The sequence below is a fragment of the Strix aluco genome, chromosome 3 (genome assembly GCF_031877795.1).
Source record: "Strix aluco isolate bStrAlu1 chromosome 3, bStrAlu1.hap1, whole genome shotgun sequence".
NCBI classification, from domain to species: Eukaryota; Metazoa; Chordata; class Aves; order Strigiformes; family Strigidae; genus Strix; species Strix aluco.
In genome coordinates this window covers 71,027,736-71,046,610 of record NC_133933.1, presented here as the reverse complement: position 1 = coordinate 71,046,610, position 18,875 = coordinate 71,027,736, and the positions used below count along the sequence as shown (strand labels likewise).

The 18,875-nt window shown below is 39.6% G+C and overlaps 1 protein-coding gene across 7 annotated transcripts in view; it reads left to right on the top strand.

Moving 5' to 3' along the window:
- Window positions 1-18,875, top strand: part of L3MBTL3 (L3MBTL histone methyl-lysine binding protein 3) — an 89,445-nt gene that overhangs the window by 43,933 nt on the left and 26,637 nt on the right. For all 7 annotated transcript variants that reach the window (XM_074819136.1, XM_074819141.1, XM_074819135.1 and 4 more), the window contains 4 exons: window positions 12,066-12,142; window positions 13,547-13,632; window positions 15,921-16,031; window positions 17,605-17,719. In XM_074819136.1, the coding sequence (XP_074675237.1) occupies window positions 12,066-12,142; window positions 13,547-13,632; window positions 15,921-16,031; window positions 17,605-17,719 (389 nt within the window). The remainder of the gene's footprint in view (window positions 1-12,065; window positions 12,143-13,546; window positions 13,633-15,920; window positions 16,032-17,604; window positions 17,720-18,875) is intronic.

The window sequence follows — 18,875 nt, the reverse complement described above, 5'->3', positions numbered from 1 at the left end:
AGCATGTCTCAGTGGCAGACAAGAGGAACCAAATTTCCCATGTCAGATTGCACATAAAAAATTTTGAGATTGTGCTAAATGAGTGTTCACGTGTGCTGCTGCATCTGAAGTTGTGTAGTTGAAATGAGAAATTAATCCACAATATCTCTGAAGTTGATATCTTTATTGAAGAATATGCATCATGATAATGTGACTAATTGTACTTGGAATTAGGTTTGCATATAGTTGTAAATTGAAAGAAAGGCTGCTTTTTCTCATAAGGTTCTTGATCCATTTATGTTGTTCAGACTGAACCTTAGCCATCTTCTGTAAAGGCATCAGGATAGTAGCAAAACCTGGTTTTAGTCTTTTGTGTTCTACATTCCTCTGAAAATTTGGATCCTGCTATCCTGACCTGTGTTAGAGATGACCTTTCTGCATTTTGTATGGTTGAGGGGCTTTGTGTAGCTATATAGAAAAGTCAGTGGATGGAGAATTACATACTGTGAACATAAAGATCCTGAAGGAAGTTCAGGCTTTGGCTGTCACAGTGCAAGTTTGTATTTGCACTTGCATCTTCTTTTGGCAGATCATCTAGAGCAAAGTAATATACCTTACACTCTTTGAAGAGCAAGTTACTGCAGAACAAGTAGAGCATTGTAAACCTACACCTTGGGTTCAGCAGTGGCAACTTATATTGTACAGCTGAGCCTGTAAAAATAAATGAAAATTTTCTTCATCTGTATTTGATGACTGGTTAAGCACTACATCAATGAGAACAATGTGAAACTATTATGTAACTTCAAAACTTTGGGAGTCCATCTCTTGAAATAATATGTATTGTATGGGTTACATGATGAATAAACTGTAGGAGAACTACATTGTTGAAGCAGCATTTCAATGAAGTCAAGAACTGAATATCAAGATAATAGGCCATATGAATCAAAAGACCAGAAAGATCAGTGATTATTTCCATGAAGAAGAAATACAGAACATATATTTCCTCTACAAAGCAACAGGAAACCGGGGACTGGGAAAAGGTATTCTGAATTTCCTGATATTTGAATGCTCACTAGTAATAGTTATGCCATTAATAATGGAAACAGCAGTTAAGCAAGGCTTTTAGGGCAAACACAATGCAGTATAACCTGTAGTTTGTTCAGAGGTAGCATAGGTATCTCTCTAAAACATTGCACTGTGTATAGCAGATGTGAACAGAATTTCAGGCTTGCTAATATTCCCATGTCAGCACGAGTTTTGTCCCCCAGTCTTCTCAGAAGAGGGAAAAGCAGTTTTTAAGTACATAACCAGGCTTTATATTTTTGAAGTCGTAGTATTCTGAAGTGGGTTTTCTGAATTTCATATGTAGAACATGAAATAATACCTTCTTAAAGGATGAGGGAAAATTGAAGTGGAAAATGTACAGGTGTTTGAGAAATCGCTGGAGCTGTATTTATACCAAAGCCAAGCTGAAGATTTGTTCTTTTGGTAAGATCATAAAATACCTTTCTGGAAGGAGCAAGAAGATGTTTCCAGAAATACTGTGCATGGAAATTAAATTCTGAGTGGCGTGATCTACCTCTCTACATTGCTGTCATTGAGAACAAGAGTGAATAGAGGAGGAAGGAAAGAAAATGGGAGAAAAGAACAGCAAATGAAAATAGCAGCGGAATGTTGGACCACAAGAGAGCCTGAAAATGCATCCTGAATGCATCCCACTTACATTTTTAATTTTAGATACCAGGTTTGTAGGGGCCTTAAAATATCTTAGGTGCATAAGTTTCACATCTACCAACCAGTGTTTGTAACTAAAAATGAAGAGTGCTGTTGGGATTGCCCAGAGCGGAGCCTCACAGTTCCTCTGTGCCTGCATTTAAGTTTCAATCTCAGGACTATAATGAAGGAGAAGTGATGTATTTAGTGTATGCAGTTGATTATTTTCAAACAAGTACTTTTTTTTTTTTTTCTGTATACCTTTTGTGATTTAGTTAGTTTGAGTAGATTGAACTTTTTCATTGAGGTTAAAAATTCTTTCCTCTTCTTGGATAACTAAAAGACAGTTGACTGATTTTACTGGACTTCAGGCAACAGAAATTTGTTACCATCATCTAAGCCTTTGTAGGCTTCAGGCTTTCAGCCTGAAGATACTCTTCCTGCCTTTTTCCTGAGCATTAGAAGATACATTAATGGTTGAAAATAAGTACCCTGGTGTCATGGTTTAGGCCCAGCTGGCAGCTTAGCACCACACGGCCACTCCTCCCCCCAGTGGGATGGATAGGAGAATCAGAAAACAAAGGTAAAAACTCGTGGGTTGAGGTAAGGACAGTTTAATAGGACAACACAAGGACAGAAGAAATAATAATAACAGTAATACTAATGAAAGAATGTACAAATGAGTGATGCACAAGTTGCAGTTGCTCACCACCCAAAACCTAATGCCGAGCCTGTTCCCGAGCTGTGATTCCTGCCCACCCTGGCCAACTCCCCCAGTTTATATACTGAGCATGATGTCATATGGTATAGAATATCCCCTTGGCTAGTTTGAGTCAGTTATCCTACCTGTGTCCCCTCCCATCTTCTTGTGAAAATTAATTCTAGCCCAGCCGAACCTAGGACATTATCCACCCGTTATTCTATACCATCTATGTCACGCTCAGATCCTACACTTTCCAGTTAATCACCACCATTTTTCCAGTCTTCCAAATATATATATACACACATATACACGTACAGATATCATTCCCTTAAGTCTATGGGCCATCCCTCTAACGTGTCTATTGAGTTCATTTAATCCATGACCTTGGGGCTCCATCTGTCGTAACAGTCTTTCAGGGCAGGAGAGATGGTATGTAGTGCTGGATTGTTGCATGCTGCATCCGGAGTTCGTGTATTTGGCACAGCCCATGCCCACAGTCTGTGGATTGAAGATGTCGATCTCGAGGAATTTGCTGGGTGCCCGTTGCTGAAGCCAGTTTAAGTTCCATCACTGCTGCACTTTGCTTGGTTTCATCAAAGTCCATCTTTCATAGATTTGGGTGATTGTTACTGTAATATCATTGATATGGCATATAGCGACTGTAGCAGTGATGACATACAGTGGCAGGGTTATTTAGCAATTAACATAATACAGTTTAATTCAGTGGCTACTCTCTCCCTAAATCAAATCCCCTTGAGGTACACGTTGAACTTGCTCATCCTTCCAGATCACCCACCAAGTGCACCCAGGTCCTTGAGCAAAAGCAATCCTGCAGATGGGTTTGCCTTTCCCCAAGGCAGGACTAACCCAGACTGTCTTCCCTAACATATTCTTCATGTGCACTACAGAGACTTTATCCCCTTCTACAGTACGTGGAAGTTTTGACTGGGCAGGGCCAGCTCGACTGGTAGATCCTCTAGTGTTAACTAACCAGGTGGCTTTTGCTAAGTGTGTATCCCGATGTTTGAAGGTCCCACCCCCCCAATTGCTCTGAGTGTAGTTTTTAGGAGTCCATAGTAACATTCAATTTTCCTGGAGGCTGGTGTGTGATAGGACATGTGATACACCCACTCAATGCCATGCTCTTTGATACAGGTGTCTATGAGGCTGTTTTGGAAATGAGTCCTGTTGTCTGACTCAATTCTTTCTGGGGAGCCATGTTGCCATAAGACTTGCTTTTCAAGGCCCAGAATAGTGTTCTGGGTGGTGGCATGGGGCACGGGATATGTCTCCAGCCATTCGGTGGTTGTTTCCACCATTGTAAGCACACGGTGCTTGTCTTGGCGGGTTTGTGGGAGTGTGATATAGTCAATCTGTCCAGGGCTCAGCGTATTTATATTTCAGCCATCGTCCTCCATACCACAGAGGCTTTAACCACCTGGCTTGCTTGATGGCAGCATGTATTTCACATTCATGGATAACCTGTGCGATAGTGTCCATGGTCAAGTCCACCCCTCGGTCGTGAGCCCACCTATATGTTGCATCTCTTCCTTGATGGCCTGAGGTGTCATGGGCCCACAGAGCTATAAATAATTTACCCTCACACTGCCAGTCCAAATCCACCTAAGCCACTTCAGTCTTAGCAGCCTGATCCACCTGGTGGTTGTTTTGATGTTCTGCAGTGGCCCTACTCTTAGGTATGTGGACATCTGTGTGGCATACTTTTGCAACCAGCTCCTCTGTCCGGGCAGCAGTATCTTGCCACAATGGGGCAGCCCAGATGGGTTTGCCTCTGTGCTGCCAGTTGCTCTGCTTCCATTGCTGCAACCACCCCCACAGGGCATTTGCCACCACCCATGAGTCAATAGAAAGATAGAGCACTGGCCATTTTCCTCGATCAACAATGTCTGACTGGGTGGCTTTCAGTCCACAAGCTGGCTCGATTAACCTTCTCCCTTGCTACTGTTGTGGGAGCAATTGGCACCTGTTGTTCTTCAACCCTCAGCAACACCACAACAGAAGGGTCCTCGAAGAGACCAAGCAAGTTAGACAACTGTTCAGTTTCCTCCGTCTCCAAGGCCCGCTGTTACCCTTTTGGGTCCTTGAAATACCCTCTCCTGAGGTAGTCTGTGCCAAGGATGCATGGAGCCTCTGGGCCAGTCACAATGGGGTGTCACTCCTTCCCAGATAGACTCACTTCAGCTTTCAATACAGTTAGCTGTTGGGATCCCCCTGTCCAGAAATACTCCAGAAACACCAATAGGTTCTGCCCCTTTTATAGCTTGATGGGACCAGGGCACATTGTGCACCACTGTCCACTAGAGCCTTATACTCCTGACGTGCCAGGCCTTTGAATCCACACAGTCCAATAAACCCAGGTGTCCCTTTCCTCCACCTGGCTGGAGGCAGGGCCTCTCTAATCCTGTTCATCTGGCTTGGGCCTATTGTCCAAGCCTTAGCACTTCAATTTGTTACTCACTTTTTGTGAACATGAATCAGAAGTCCCTTCAAGAGGATCAAAAGTGAGATCAGCCCTTCTACTCTGTCTGGGGAACTACCTGATGGAAACTGGAGTGGTATTTCTCAAGGAAGAATCCCCTTTTCTGATTGTTTCTACTTGCAGCTCATGTACCTGTGCCTCTAGGGTCAAGGTAGGTTTTCCATCCCACTCCCTCATGTCCTCTCTGTGGTCACACAGGGAAAACCACAGGGTACCCCGTGGTGTGTGTACCTTCTATATCTTCTCTTGAGCAGAGGAACGCTTACTCCTAATAGCTGAGATACAGGCCTGTACAGGTTGGTGTCAGAACTTACCCTTGAGTTGCTGGAACTCTTGGGACAGTTTCTCGGCTAGCATGTCTGGCAGTTTATCCAGAGCCGAGACGCAGGCCCGTAGGGAAGAAGAGAGACTTCCTTCATATTGCTGGAGTTGGCCAGACACTTCATCCGCCATTTGTCCCTCACCTTCTTTCCAGGACACTACTGTCAATGAGTTGGCATACGACAGTGGTGCACTTCATAGAAACTTCCACCGCATGGGCTGTGTGCATTGGACTTCATCTGGATCTGTGGGGAACTGCTCGGTGTTTGGATCATTATAAATCACCTCCAGCATGGCTAATTCCCTCGGGTACTAGATACCTCTCTCCATGGTGGTCCACTTACCTGGGTGACATGTAACATCTTCCTTGAAGGGGACCTGACTGAAGTCGCCTCCAGAGGCTGAGGGCTTGTCTCTTTCTTCCAATTGTCTTGTCAATGCCCCCTTCCCTAGACAGGGATCCCAGCTGCTTGGCTTCCCTACCCTCTAATTCCAAGCTACTGACTCTGTTATCCCAGCATCGGAGCAGCCGGGTAACGAGATGCTCACTGTGGCGACTGAAATCCTTTTGCATATCTCACAGCTCACTCAGGGGTAGGCATTGGGTGAATATCTCTGCTTCTGCCTCTTCCTCCTGTTCTCATGATGACCCTGGTTCACCCAGGACACCTTGCTGCATTGCTACAGCTCTTTAATGCATGGTGGTCATACTTTCAGTGCATCATAAATCCCATTAAATCGTCCTTTGGCAGTGGCTTTTAGAGGGAAGAAAAGTGAGCAAAATTGACAAATTGAAGACTTTCCTTCAGGAAGGAGGATTTTGACCTATATGACACAAGCCATCAGGTCCTTTCCATCTGTCCCATCTTTTTTGATGAAACAAATAATGCTTCACTGAGAGCCAGAGATACTCCGAGTGGAATTTCCAAATTTTCTTATGGTTGTCTGAATCTGGAAGTAGCATTTGGGAATCTTTGCATATGTCTGAACTATGAAATAACTACAGGTCCACAGTGACTTTCAATTCTCCATTCTCTTGCATCTCTTCTGCTTATACACAGATTTATGTTGCCTCAGCTTCCTAATTTTTTTGTGACAAAACCCAAACACAGCCAGAGCTTGTGCAGGAGGTGAAGCTGTGCTAGCTTGTTGCTGTTTGCCCACAGGAGGGATGGAGCGATGGCCGTGCTGGACATGCTGCAGCCCAAACACACTGGGTCAGAGGGCTCTGGCTGCCCTCATCCTTGGCTTGATCTGAACTCCGCCTGAAGAAAAGGTGCTACAGTCAGCTTCTGGGATCAGCTTACTGGTGTGAGAAAATATGATGTCCCATGCTTCACTCACTGCTCTGTTCCTGTCCGTCTTGCACAGAAAAAATTATTTCTAAAGTGCCTTGTGAAGAAAAGGCAGCTTTTGATTTTCTGGACCATTTTCTGATCTGTATGAGTTTTGAAACAGACTGAATTTTGGTGTGAAACCAAGTAAGAGGCCAGTTCTGCTCTCCACCAGCATCTGCTACTTTGCTAATAGCCAAGTCCTTAAAAGTGGTGCTCTACTTGTTTAATTTTTGAGATAATTAACTTTACTCCACTCTCTCTTTGAAAGGAACAGTCTTTTTGAAGGGGTTATATTATGTCAGAAAGAAGTTAAAACAATCTTAAAGAACCATGAGTTATAGTGCATGCTTTTAACTATTTAAATGGATAATGGACCATTATCTGACCCTAAAGCTCTAAAATTTCACGCAAATCACCAGGCAGCTGTCTTATCAGACTTTAAATAGAAAATACAGTAAAGTGACTTGCTATACAACCTCTGGATGCATATCATAACCTCATGGGCCATGTTTTGGAAAGTCCTGACCTAAAATATTACCAGCTTTACACTTGTCAGTGATGAAGTATTCTCACTTATGCACTAGATGGGGCTGCAGGATGGTTTCTATGTTTTTCTTTCTTTTTTTTTCCTTCTTTTTTTATGCATGCTTAGATGACTGACATCTTAGAATCAAGAAGTTGTATAAGTAGCATTCTTGAGGGCATATTATTTATGGGTATAATGTATGTGTGCATGAGTGGTTTTTGATAGATTGCATTTTCAATACAGGTTGTGTCTACATTTAATAAAGTGAAAATCAAAATACCAAAAGGGTAGTTTCCCCACAAGGAAAAATCAGAAATTATTTCAAAACAAAATAACACATACATCTTATTTTAAAGAAAATGCTGATTCCTAAATAAAAACATGCATGGTTGAGGATTGTTGAACTGCACACGTGTTCCTTTCACACAGAGCGGTGCACGCATCAGGGGCTCACATTGTCAGCTGCCCTTGGCTTTCTTTATCGCAGAACTACTTCCTGACCTTTTACATCATGTAGCTCTTCCCTGCTTTGATGTCTTTTCTAAGATGTAGATAAGCTGTCCACAACTCAGGAGAGCTGCTGCTTGTTCCATCCCTGTGTGTGGCTCTCCTACAGGTTCAGGTGATGTGCTCTGCTGCTTTTGGCTCCGCCTCAGCTTCCTGGATTCGCTTCAGTTTCCAGTATGTCTTTTCTGTCTGCATGTTCTCACACGACAGAAAGAATAGATGTCAAGTGGCATGAATTGTGTGGACTTTACAGTCTTGCTCTATTAGTTGAGTGGGCATGTGTCACCACTCCACTGCTTGGTGGAAGGTGGTGGTGCTCTCTGCTGCAGTCCAGGAGTAGGAAGGTTTGGAGGTGCAAAATTCGTAAGCTCCTGCTAGTGGTGGTAAACTTTTTTGGCCTAGCAAGCATCTTCACAATTCATGCATCGTGTTCTATGAAGCGCATGAGCCGGGTGATCTGCCTTCTGTTTTGGAACAAAGGAGATAAAAAGCTGTGGGACGCAGCAAACTGATTGTGAAAAGTCAGAGTAACCTTTAGCATTCCAGCTGACAAGTCTTAGGCTTAGCCTGATAGACTATTGTTGTTCTTCCAAACTAGATAATATGTCCATGAAATAACACACATTAAAGCATAATAGTTTTACTTTAAATTGTGTGTGACTTTTACTCATCTCTACTCTTTATTGTTAAATGAACTGTTAGAAGCTAAAAGGCTGTGTGAAATCTGTAGGTAAAGATGGACTGTATGACCTGGTTTTGCTGGAACAGGGATTTTTTTTTTCCTGAGGCCGCCATGGTTACAGAAGTTTCTTATAGGCTCATCTGTAGTGACTGGGTTTTTCTGTTAAAGCAAATCAAAATGTGGATGTTTTCTAGCTATTTTGCAATGCTGTGATGTGTAGCACGCATTGCCACATTTTCCATTTTGGCTACCACTGCTGTAATGTCAAAGCATCTTCCAGGAGTACATCTTTCACTGCGACATACCTTGGTCACTTGCTTCTTCTTGAATCTTCAAGCCAAGAAGTGTGTGCAGTGGCATTTACTTTTCAGAATTTTATAAAAATCTATGTTCAGACTATGCTTGAAAAAGCAAAACAGAACAAATGCATTAAGAAGGTTTGTCCTGATAAGTGTTTTTACACATCTACCTCATTATTTTAAGTATAATACTGATAATACCACAGTGACTCATGAGCCTGGGTCTTGTTCCCAAATTTAACTCAGGAGACTTTTGAAAATAATTTGTGGACTTTACTCCAAAGCATTTCAGGAAGTAAGAGGATATGTCCTTCCAGTGCAGAAGGATACCTCATCCATGTAAAATTCTTCCATGTAAAACTCCAATTTGAAAGGGATAGAAGTGCTGCCTCCCTTGCTCATAGCTTCTCTTCACAGTTACTGTAAAGAGAAAGGAAGAGAACAGAGGGAGCATGAAGCATTCACCTTTTCTCTGATTTGTTTTGGGCAAAGTGTTTCTAGGAGTCAGATGCTGAGTTTTAACAGTGCAAAATTATCACAAAAGTCCTTTTGTTTCCTTTTATTAATGGCAGCTTCAGTGATTCAGAGAGTACCTGGTGTGATACTATAAATACTAAATACATACAGTATAGCTTTATATATTGTAGTAGGACAAAAGGTTGGTATTCTTGAAGTAAGTTGAATCCTTGGCTATTGTCAGAGTCATTACAGAGTCTATCAAAGGTAGGTTTTATCTGCTAGAAATTGATCTGTTTGTCGTCATTACAAAGAAATATTGTCAGAGCTGTTTCATACATAAAGCCACAAGATAATTGTAGTAAGCTGACCAATATTTTTCATCATTAGTGCTTGACTCTTTTTAGGTAGAAGGCTAGAGGAATGCTTGTTGTGAGACAATGCTTCTAAGACACCCAACCTGCATTTCTGTTGTTGAAGTACAGCCATACTGAATTTTAGACATAATGTAAAATTACTTTTCAGATTCTTTTAAAAAAAAATAGTGTTATTCTGTGTATTCCAAATGCAATGTGCTCCTTCGTTTTTCTTTTATGCAGTACAGGTTCAAAACTTCAATGTGGTAGTAGGGGTTCAGTCTATAGTCTTTTCTGGTTCAGTCTACAGTCTTTTCTATGCTGTGTTTCTTTTTGCTGTCCTTAAAACATGTTTGTGTTCAAGATCTGCAGACCTAGCATTTTGATCTGAGCCTTAAGACATTACAGTGCCTGTTAATTTACCTTCAACTTATTTTTCTGTCATGCACAGTTCATTGCACACTCTTAGGTACTACAGATTATCAACGTGATATTTTTTAAAAAATATAAATTAGTACTGCTAATTAAGGGAACTTAATTAATATGAACTTCCAACATGCTAATACTTTCTGGATAGATACACATAATGATTGTTTTATAACAGTCAGGGAGAACAGACTCATTGTTCAGGTATTTTGCATTAGTAACTTTGGGCTGAGGGGAAAGGGAGAGGATACATGTTTTTCTCCAGCCTAATAGTTGAGACATTGACTTCAGAGAGGGAATAAATAGAAACTGGATCAGAATGAGTGTTTCAGTATTTTATGAAATGATTGTTGTATATGAACTACATGTCTTCATGCATGGATGCTCTCTGCTTGTCTGCTTTTCTCATTAAATATTTGAGGAGTGTTTCTATCTAGACTACCACTTGGCTACTTAAGCTTGTTTTTTTGATCCCTCCATGGGGAACGGGGAGTGAAGGCCTTAGCTGCTTCAACTTACTCAGTCTGCAGTTTGTTGGCCTTGATGGGTCCTTGGAGTGAGTGAGGCACTGAGCTCGTGGCCACTGGAGAGTTGGAAATGCTGATGGGATTCCCAGAAGAGAGAGGCCACGTAGCTGGGAATATTTAATGTCAGCTACTGAAGCACCTTTAGGGTTAGGAAATAGTGGAAGAGAGAGATAGTGCACTGTAGTATTGAATTTATCTAACTAAAGAAGAAATTAGGTGAGACAGGCTCCAAAGAGAAGCAGGGTCCATAAGGACAGATCTACATGAGAATTAGATGGTTATATATGAGTTTCCAGCTAAACAGAGGCTAACAGTATGTTCGCATGGTGTAGTGCAGTGCCACGCAGAGTAATGCTAGCTTTTTGTGTCAGCATGATGTTCCTTAGTCACCCTTGCTGCTACATAAGTGCTACTTCTTTAAAAAGCAGATAGTATTTATGTGCTTAAAAAGTTCAGCCAACTCAAAAACAATCATTAAGTATTGATGCAGACATAGGGATGGTGTGTGTTTCACAGCAGAGTCTGATGGCTTTTTACTTTTCCTGTAGATCAATCTTACTTGTTGCCTTTTCTAATAATATTGAGCAATAATATAATAATTATAGTATATACATTATATATTATATACACTATATGTTATATTGTACATAATCTATTATGAAATAATAATACAATATGTAATAAAGTTATATAGTTCTATATATAATTGAATAATACTGAATGTTTAAAAAGTTTTTCTCTCATCTGCTTTTATATCAGTTATCTTTTTGCAGTGTGTGTGATTTTTTTGCAGTGTGTATTGCTAACAGAACTTGATAGCCAGTAGCCACTGCTGCTCCCTTCTAAGCACGATGTAAGTGAACCAGTGAGCACAGTGAGGGCAATCTCTCCTTCCTTCAGACAGATGCCAGCACATGTCAAGTGTAGCTCACCCTGCCTCTGTTAGTCTTCTGTGGTTCTTGTGGCATGCCACAGGCAACAGCACTAGTGCAAAATTTGATCCACTTGACAGAAAATATGGGAAGTTGTTAGTCCCTTGAGTAAGAGAGTTTGATCATCTTTTTTAGAGCAGTTTGCGGTCTTGGATCACTGATTAATTCTGGATTCTTTCAGGCAGTTTGGGGCCTAAAATGCTGTTTTATTCATTTTTGCTGACAGTTTTTCTCAGATGTACTTTGCTTATGTGCTGCTGGGTTTTAATGACGTGTTTATAGCTCCATTCAAACCACTCAGAATCTGGTTTTGAATTTTTACTTGTTATTAACAGTGCATTGCAGTTACGTATAATTTTCTAATCTGCCTCCAGGTGCATCTTGGATCATTAATCAAGGTTTTTAAGCTTTTCGTTTAAAGTTTCAGTCTCGGCATTGCAAAACCTCATCTGTCTTTGATGGGGTTACTGTGTTCTTGCAAGTACTGTGTTCTACCAAGTCTCTACATGTGAGTTTTTCAGGTCCAGCATTATAGCTTCTCAGTGAAGATCTACCACTGACTTTGATTTTTGATCTTCCAGGGAAATTGTAAATAAAGCATTATGCTTCTTTAGGTGGTAACAAGTCTCTTGTTAAATGCATTCGTATCTTCAGGTTATGTTTGCGGGTTAAGTGTAAGTTGAAGGTGTCATAGGTTATTTTGGAATTTGTTAAATCTTTCTTGTATGTCTTGTTTTCTAAGCATAATAGGATGTCTGAAGAACTGCATTATCAATGCCCTTCTTTCTTCTCCTTCTCCAGGTGTGAGGCAGCTAGCCCACATATTCATCCAGTTGGATGGTGTAAAGAACATAAAAGGACTCTCATCACCCCTCCAGGTTTGTATCTTATTACATATCTGAAAGATTTAAGGAGGTTGTAGTCAGCTAGCAACATTAAAACTTACAATAAGCTTATTGTTACCTCTCCTGAATTTTTATTTCTGTAGTTAAGAATTGGTATTTGGGGAGTTAATTTTTTTTGCAGGACATAGTAGAAAGTAGAAGTACAGTAGACATGAGGTGTTAAGTATGCACATGTATGCTGCTTTAGTAAAGAGGCATCTGTCCATGATATCCATCTAGCCATCCCTTGGAATCTGAACAAGTTTGTATTTTTTGATTGATGTATTCACTTAGAAGACTCACATTGTGAAAACGCTAATAAAACAAATTCCAGGTGTGTAAGATTATTGCATAAGGAAAACATCTTAATGTGAGCTAAATATGCAAGATAATGGGTTGATGAGAAGATTGCCTTACGTTTATTAAGGAATCAAATTTGTAAGGGCTCTTTAGAAGGGAGGAAAACACAGTGAGAGACGATACAGAAGAATGAAAGTGTGTTCATTAGTACGAAATATAAGACTACCAGTCTTTCAAGACTGTTGAGTACAGCTGCGTGATCTAAATGCCCTGTTGCAGAAACTGCCATCCATGGTCTGAGAACATGGAAAATTTTAATTGGTTAAAACCAACTTTGACAGAAATTCTAATAGCCACCAATCTTAAAAGGTCATAAGCAATCTGTCTGTCGGGAGGTTAATTACAGCCTATTGTTCGGTGAAATCTCTTTTAAAACAAATCAGAATTGGTTTCATTCAATTCTAGATTATGAATCGTAATGTTTAAATTTCAAGTCAAACTTCTGGTGCAGATTACAGGCACTGCCTTTTCTTTAAGAGCAAAGCTGTCTTTGTGTTTCTTGCATAAAGTGTTTGTAAACATGATATTTTCTGAGAAAGGCAACATCTTCTTTGATGATGTCTATAATTATTATTATAGTAAATGTCCAGGCTATTTTTTTAGAAATGTAGTGAAAACAAATCCACTTGCTAAAAGAATAGCAAGTCAGGTGTCCTCTACACTGTGGTTCAAAGCTATCACTGATTAGATTGTGTTAGACAGTAAAGTACTGTTTATAAAATACAGGATTAGTTTTATAATACTTGAATGAATTTCTTAATTAAGTGGACATATTTTTCCAGTCCACGTTATTTATATTCTCATACCCAAAGCAGTTGTGATTTTTTCTGCAGTATTGTGTATGAGATTGTTGGGCTTTTTAACCTACATGGTGAATGTGTCAGATACAATTTAGAATAGCTTTCTTGTAATTATTTTACAAATCTGAAGCATAAATGAGAACAGTATTATAAAAATGTTAGGCATTCTGTAAATCAGGTATCAGGTTTATTTTTTGTGCTGCAACGTTTAATTTTGCTTGTATTTCTTCTGTGCTAGATTATCCACACGCTAAGCATTTTTCTTGGGAGAAGTATTTGGAAGAAACCAGTTCATTACCTGCACCTGCAAGGGCTTTTAAAGTGGTGAGAAAATGCTTATATTTTTTCATGCTTTTAAGTGCATATAATTAATTAAAGAAAACAATACATATATGGTGTTCCTGTGTTTCCAAATGTAATCAGTTAATTAGTTGCATAATAGGTGGTTTATTTTTATACAAGCTTGCAGTTCACTGTTAGAAATCAGATAATTATTACTATAAATCACTATTACTTTATTATTTTAATCATTATAAATGGGATTAAATGCTACAAAATACTACTAATGAATGTAATTTGCTATGGGAAATTACTGCCTAGTTATTAGAAATAATGAGATAGCTACTGAGTCATCATACATATTTTGAACATATGTATTTCTCTGTACATTTTAAATGGTGCGATAAATACAGTGAGAATGAAAAACTGATTGTAGGAGGTCAGGCTGGTTGCCCATCTAGTCCATTGTCTCTAGCAGTAGGCAAGAGAGAGTTTGTATTTAATATCCTTCAGTGATATCGTTCTGTGAGATTGTGACTAGGGCACATGGGCAGCATCCACAGGCAGCTCCCCATCTTAACTATGGTGTTTGTGAACGTCCTTTTCGTTTAGCTTTGTACTTGCTAGTTTCTTTCAGTGACACCCGTCTTTCTTGAGCTCTTAGGATTTCAGTAAGTAAAGTGGAGTGGTCAGTAATGCAGAAAGGATTGCTGTTAGGAGCCAGCGTCAGATGACTGGTAGCTCCCAGCCCCTTGTCTCACAGTGCACTGAAGCTGGCTTGCCTTGGCTTTTCAGATTAGGGTCACTAATTCTGAGTAACACTTTGCTAAGAGCTGGATTAACAAGAGCAGAAGTGTGGTGCTTATAGCAAGCAGTTCCTGGGATCAGTAGATCACAGGAGTTTATTACTGACCTGCAGTTTATCACCCCAGAATGCATCTGGCTTAATAATATGTCTCAATCTTGCGTTCTTGGCAGGAATATACATTGTGCAAGGATTAAGAAGGTATTTGGTTATATCTGAGAGGTATAGCCCTTGGTAAAAGAGCAGAGGGCTGTGACCTTGACTACATCAAGCTAAAAGCAAATGTTTTCTTTTTCTCTCAGAGCATTCATGTTTTAATTTCTCCTCCTGGGGTTCAGGGAACAGCCACATGGCAGGGCTCGGCAGTGGGCTGCAGGGTCCAGCTGACCGTGTCTGTACCAGGAAATGGAAAAGGACATGCCACATGCATGCAGGCATTGATAGCATTAAACTGGGAGAGCACTAGCTGGCGTGGCTCAACACTATTCCAGAAACCATACTATGAGAGTGGCTGGGGATGGTGTAGGTCCCAAAAGGTAGCATAGAGAAGGCCATTGGGCTTTGGGGGTGGAGGGGAAGGAGAGCTTGACTGCATGGGGGTCAGCTGTGCTCTGCCTTTTGGTTTCACAGCCAGAGATTCCTGCTTCCTGTACTAATATAATGGTAACCATATTAATGCTAATTGTGATAAACAAGAAAATAGATTTCATGGGAATGAAATGCTGATTGTGTTGGAGCTTGAGTGAAGTCTTCCTGAGACAGTCACAGTATTCTATATTGTATTATGGGAGAAAATAGAGTTCTTAAACTGCAGGTGAGGAAGAAGCACCGATGTTCTGGAAAGTATTAGAAGGACAGATACGTTGTTTTCCTAGAATTTTAAAATAAAAAACATAATGTGTCTTGTGCATATGTTCCTTTAAAATGGAAACAATTTTTCTTTAGATTTTTTAGCTGTAGATGGCAAAGATAAAATCTGATACTCCTAACAAAGACACCTATTTTGCCAGAATAGTGTTACAAAACAGGTATTTGGTCATGTTTGTTCTGATTATTTACTGTTATATAGTGGCTTAGTTATGTTTTCAGTAGGAGACTGAAAAAGAATGCTTGATCCACAAAGTGAAAACGCATACTAAAAAACACAAATATGTAGACGATTTCATAGACACTTCAGGCTGCTGGTATGTAATACTTCAGTACTGCATTGAAACTGTTGGCCACAGTCTCTGGGAAAACTTTTCTAGAGAATTTAGTTAAAAAACCAACTGATTTAAAATAAAGATCCCTACTTACTTGCTTGGAAGGCTTGAATGGAGAACCTGGAATCCCAGAGTAGTTACTTTATTTCTCTAGTTTAATAAACACTGGTTTGAAAGATTTTTTTTATGTTTGGATTTGTTGGAGGGGGAGGGCAGCTTTGCGGTAATGAAGGCAGACAGTTTGCTATGGATTTTATATACTCTACAGTTGTGTGAGATTTTTGAGGTTTTCTTCTGTTTCACATAATATTGTTCTGCTTTTCTAGAAACCTTCTCATGGCTTTCAGAAAAACATGAAACTTGAAGTGGTTGACAAGAGAAATCCAGTATTTATCAGAGTAGCAACTATTGTAGATACTGATGACTATAGAATAAAAGTAAGTTTCTCTGTCTTACTGTACTTGAGTAACTGATGAGTAGTTTGTAAAAACAAAATCCTGTAGTTGTAAAAGTAAGCACAGGAAGAAATGAGTCACATTGCTGTGTCCTGCTAAGCTTTTCACTGATTAATATGCATATAATTCCTGTGGAAGGGGTTGTTATATTATCCTCTTAGTTACATTTGCTGACGTAGGTAATTAGAGAGAAGAGTTGAATATGTTCAAAAATTGCTTTGGGAATATTTGATATAAAACAGTTGTCTATTCTATCAAGAAATTTGATGATTTAATATCAAGTGTCAAAGGGCTGCTGTGATATTTGTATTAGGATCCATAAAATATTTGGCCTAGGTTAATTGAATCTGTCTCTATAAACTTCCAGGGAGAGGAGAGAGATGAAAAAAGAAACATGATTTCTTGTGCCTTGTCAGTGACTTCTGCAATTCTGAAATTTATATTAATTATGGACTTTAGACTGGATTAATTTCAGATAATGTATTTTAAGAAACTGCAGTTTTCCAGAAGTTGTATGCTTGAATTATTTTTGTTTTATTGTACACAACCAGCTTACTCTCTGAAGCCCCTAACCATTAGAAGGGCTAGCATATTCCAGATACCCCGTTAGATGGATGTGAAGGATATTTGTGTTTACAGTTAGTACAGATTTATTAGGCATACATGGTATTTCAAGCAGAAGTGCATCTGACATTTCAGTTCGAATCTGAATTAACTGGTGGTAGGGAGTCATCAGAACTAGCATCTTCACACCTACACATTTTCTATCTAAACTTTTAAGTTGGTCATGCAAAAACCAAAACCAAAACAAACAAAAAATCCCCTCTCCAGTCTAATTTATTCAAATGACAGGATTTGTAGCTTCTGGAGTGCTAATTTGTAGCATATGTTGAAAGAGCTCTGTATGTATCTGTGTATGTGCATCCACATGCGCGCATGAGAGATCTGACCTATTTACTAGTACAGAGGTCAAGTAAGATTTGAAGATACTTAGCCTGAAAAAAATGCATGTATAGCCCATACTGGTGGTTTTCTGGGAAGTCACAAACTTCATTTTCTCTTCAGTTTCAACTCCTTATCCTGTATAGTCTGATTTTAGTAAAATGGTTCCTTGTATATTGGGAGTTTTTGTTTGTTTTTTATGGATAAATGCCGTTTCTTTAGCACTTTGCTTATTGCTCTGCTATTATTAAATCCTGTTCAAACAGGAGATTAAAAAATGTTTGGATTTTTGACTTTTTTGAGAGAGAAACAAGGCTGAAATTCATGCTTAATTTAAGTATTAATGTGAGAACTAAACTTGCTTGCTTTATTCCTGGGATCTGAACCTGTTGATGCAGGACATAGTAAACAACCAAATGACACCTCTCTCTTTACTTTAGTGAGAGTATGACTGGGTCCAGAAACTAATGTACATGTATTTTCTGTATACCATGATAGTTCTCTTAAAGTGACTTCTCTAATGGACATGTCATTTTTAGAGATTACTTAAGGAAACTGATTTTATAAAGAATTTTTCTGATCTAAAATATATTGTTTTCCTTTTTGATTTTAGGTCCATTTTGATGGCTGGGATAGTATTTATGATTATTGGACTGATGTAGATAGCCCTGATATCCATCCTGCAGGCTGGTGTACAAAAACCGGACACCCTCTTCAGCCCCCACTTAGTAAGAGAAATCACATTGTACTGTAATGATGTTAAAAGGCACGTGTACTGTGCTGTCTTTTTCCCTGCCAGTGCCATCCAAGGAAGAGTAGCAACTAAGATATGCAGAATAATGTAAATGTGACATTTAGTGCAAAATCAACAGTCAGTAATTAATCATTTTTAGCAGATAGTTTTATTGACCTTTACTGTAATGGAAATACAATGTTTCTCTGTCTGGATAAGAACCACTGTCAAAAACTGAAGTAATGGTAAAGATCTGTTGTGTAAAATCCTGGCCCTCTTGAAGCCAGTGGTCAAACTGCTGTGGTCCTCAGTAGGGGTAGGGTATCACTCTTAAAATCTTCTGTCCACATTCTGTTGAAGGTTAGTATGCTTTTTAGCTCAAAGGACTCCAGACTGCACTGAGAAGACACAGCTTTCAAATGCTGTGGCAAATCCTCAAAACCAGCTAACTTCGTTTTCTTCTTCAGCTGAGCAGAGAGGGGTTAATGGTGCCCACACTGAAGATAAATCTAACAGAAGTATGATACCAATAATAATACTGTATTTACTGGCTTGTCCTCTCTGGGGGTTTCGTTTTAGTTGTTGAAGAAGTGGGAGTTCTGTCATAAGTGAGACTGAGGGTTGCAGGGAGAAGAGACTTCTGTGGTAAAGATATCCCTGCCTATGCCATTGTTTTTCTGGATAATTGTAGTGGAATCACTTTAGCCAAACTTTGAACCAGTTTTTAAGTGAGTACTCTTCTCTGGGATTGTTTTATATTGTGGCTCTGAGGTATGGTTTGCACAAGTGCTGAGTATTCACAGCTGTAACCAAGATCAGAAAGAGCTGTGCTTGGAAAATAAGAAATGCTGAGCAATGCCAAGTACTCTGAAAAAATTAAATGTAAAATAACTGGGATAAGGCACACACAGATTGTGTGAATGTGTTACCTGAAAATCTCAGTACCTCAACTCAGCGTCTCTAAAATGTCAAGAAGAAACGTTTCCTATCAAGAGTGTGATCAGAGTATATTCATTAGTTCTCTGAGCACTCCAGTGGTGCAGTGATGACTGCCTGTTAGGAAGTTAATCATTCTGCCTTCAAAGCAGAGTCTGAATAGAGTGCCGTAAGTGCCAAAGCAGAAAATGAATAATGAGGAGAAGATAGGATAC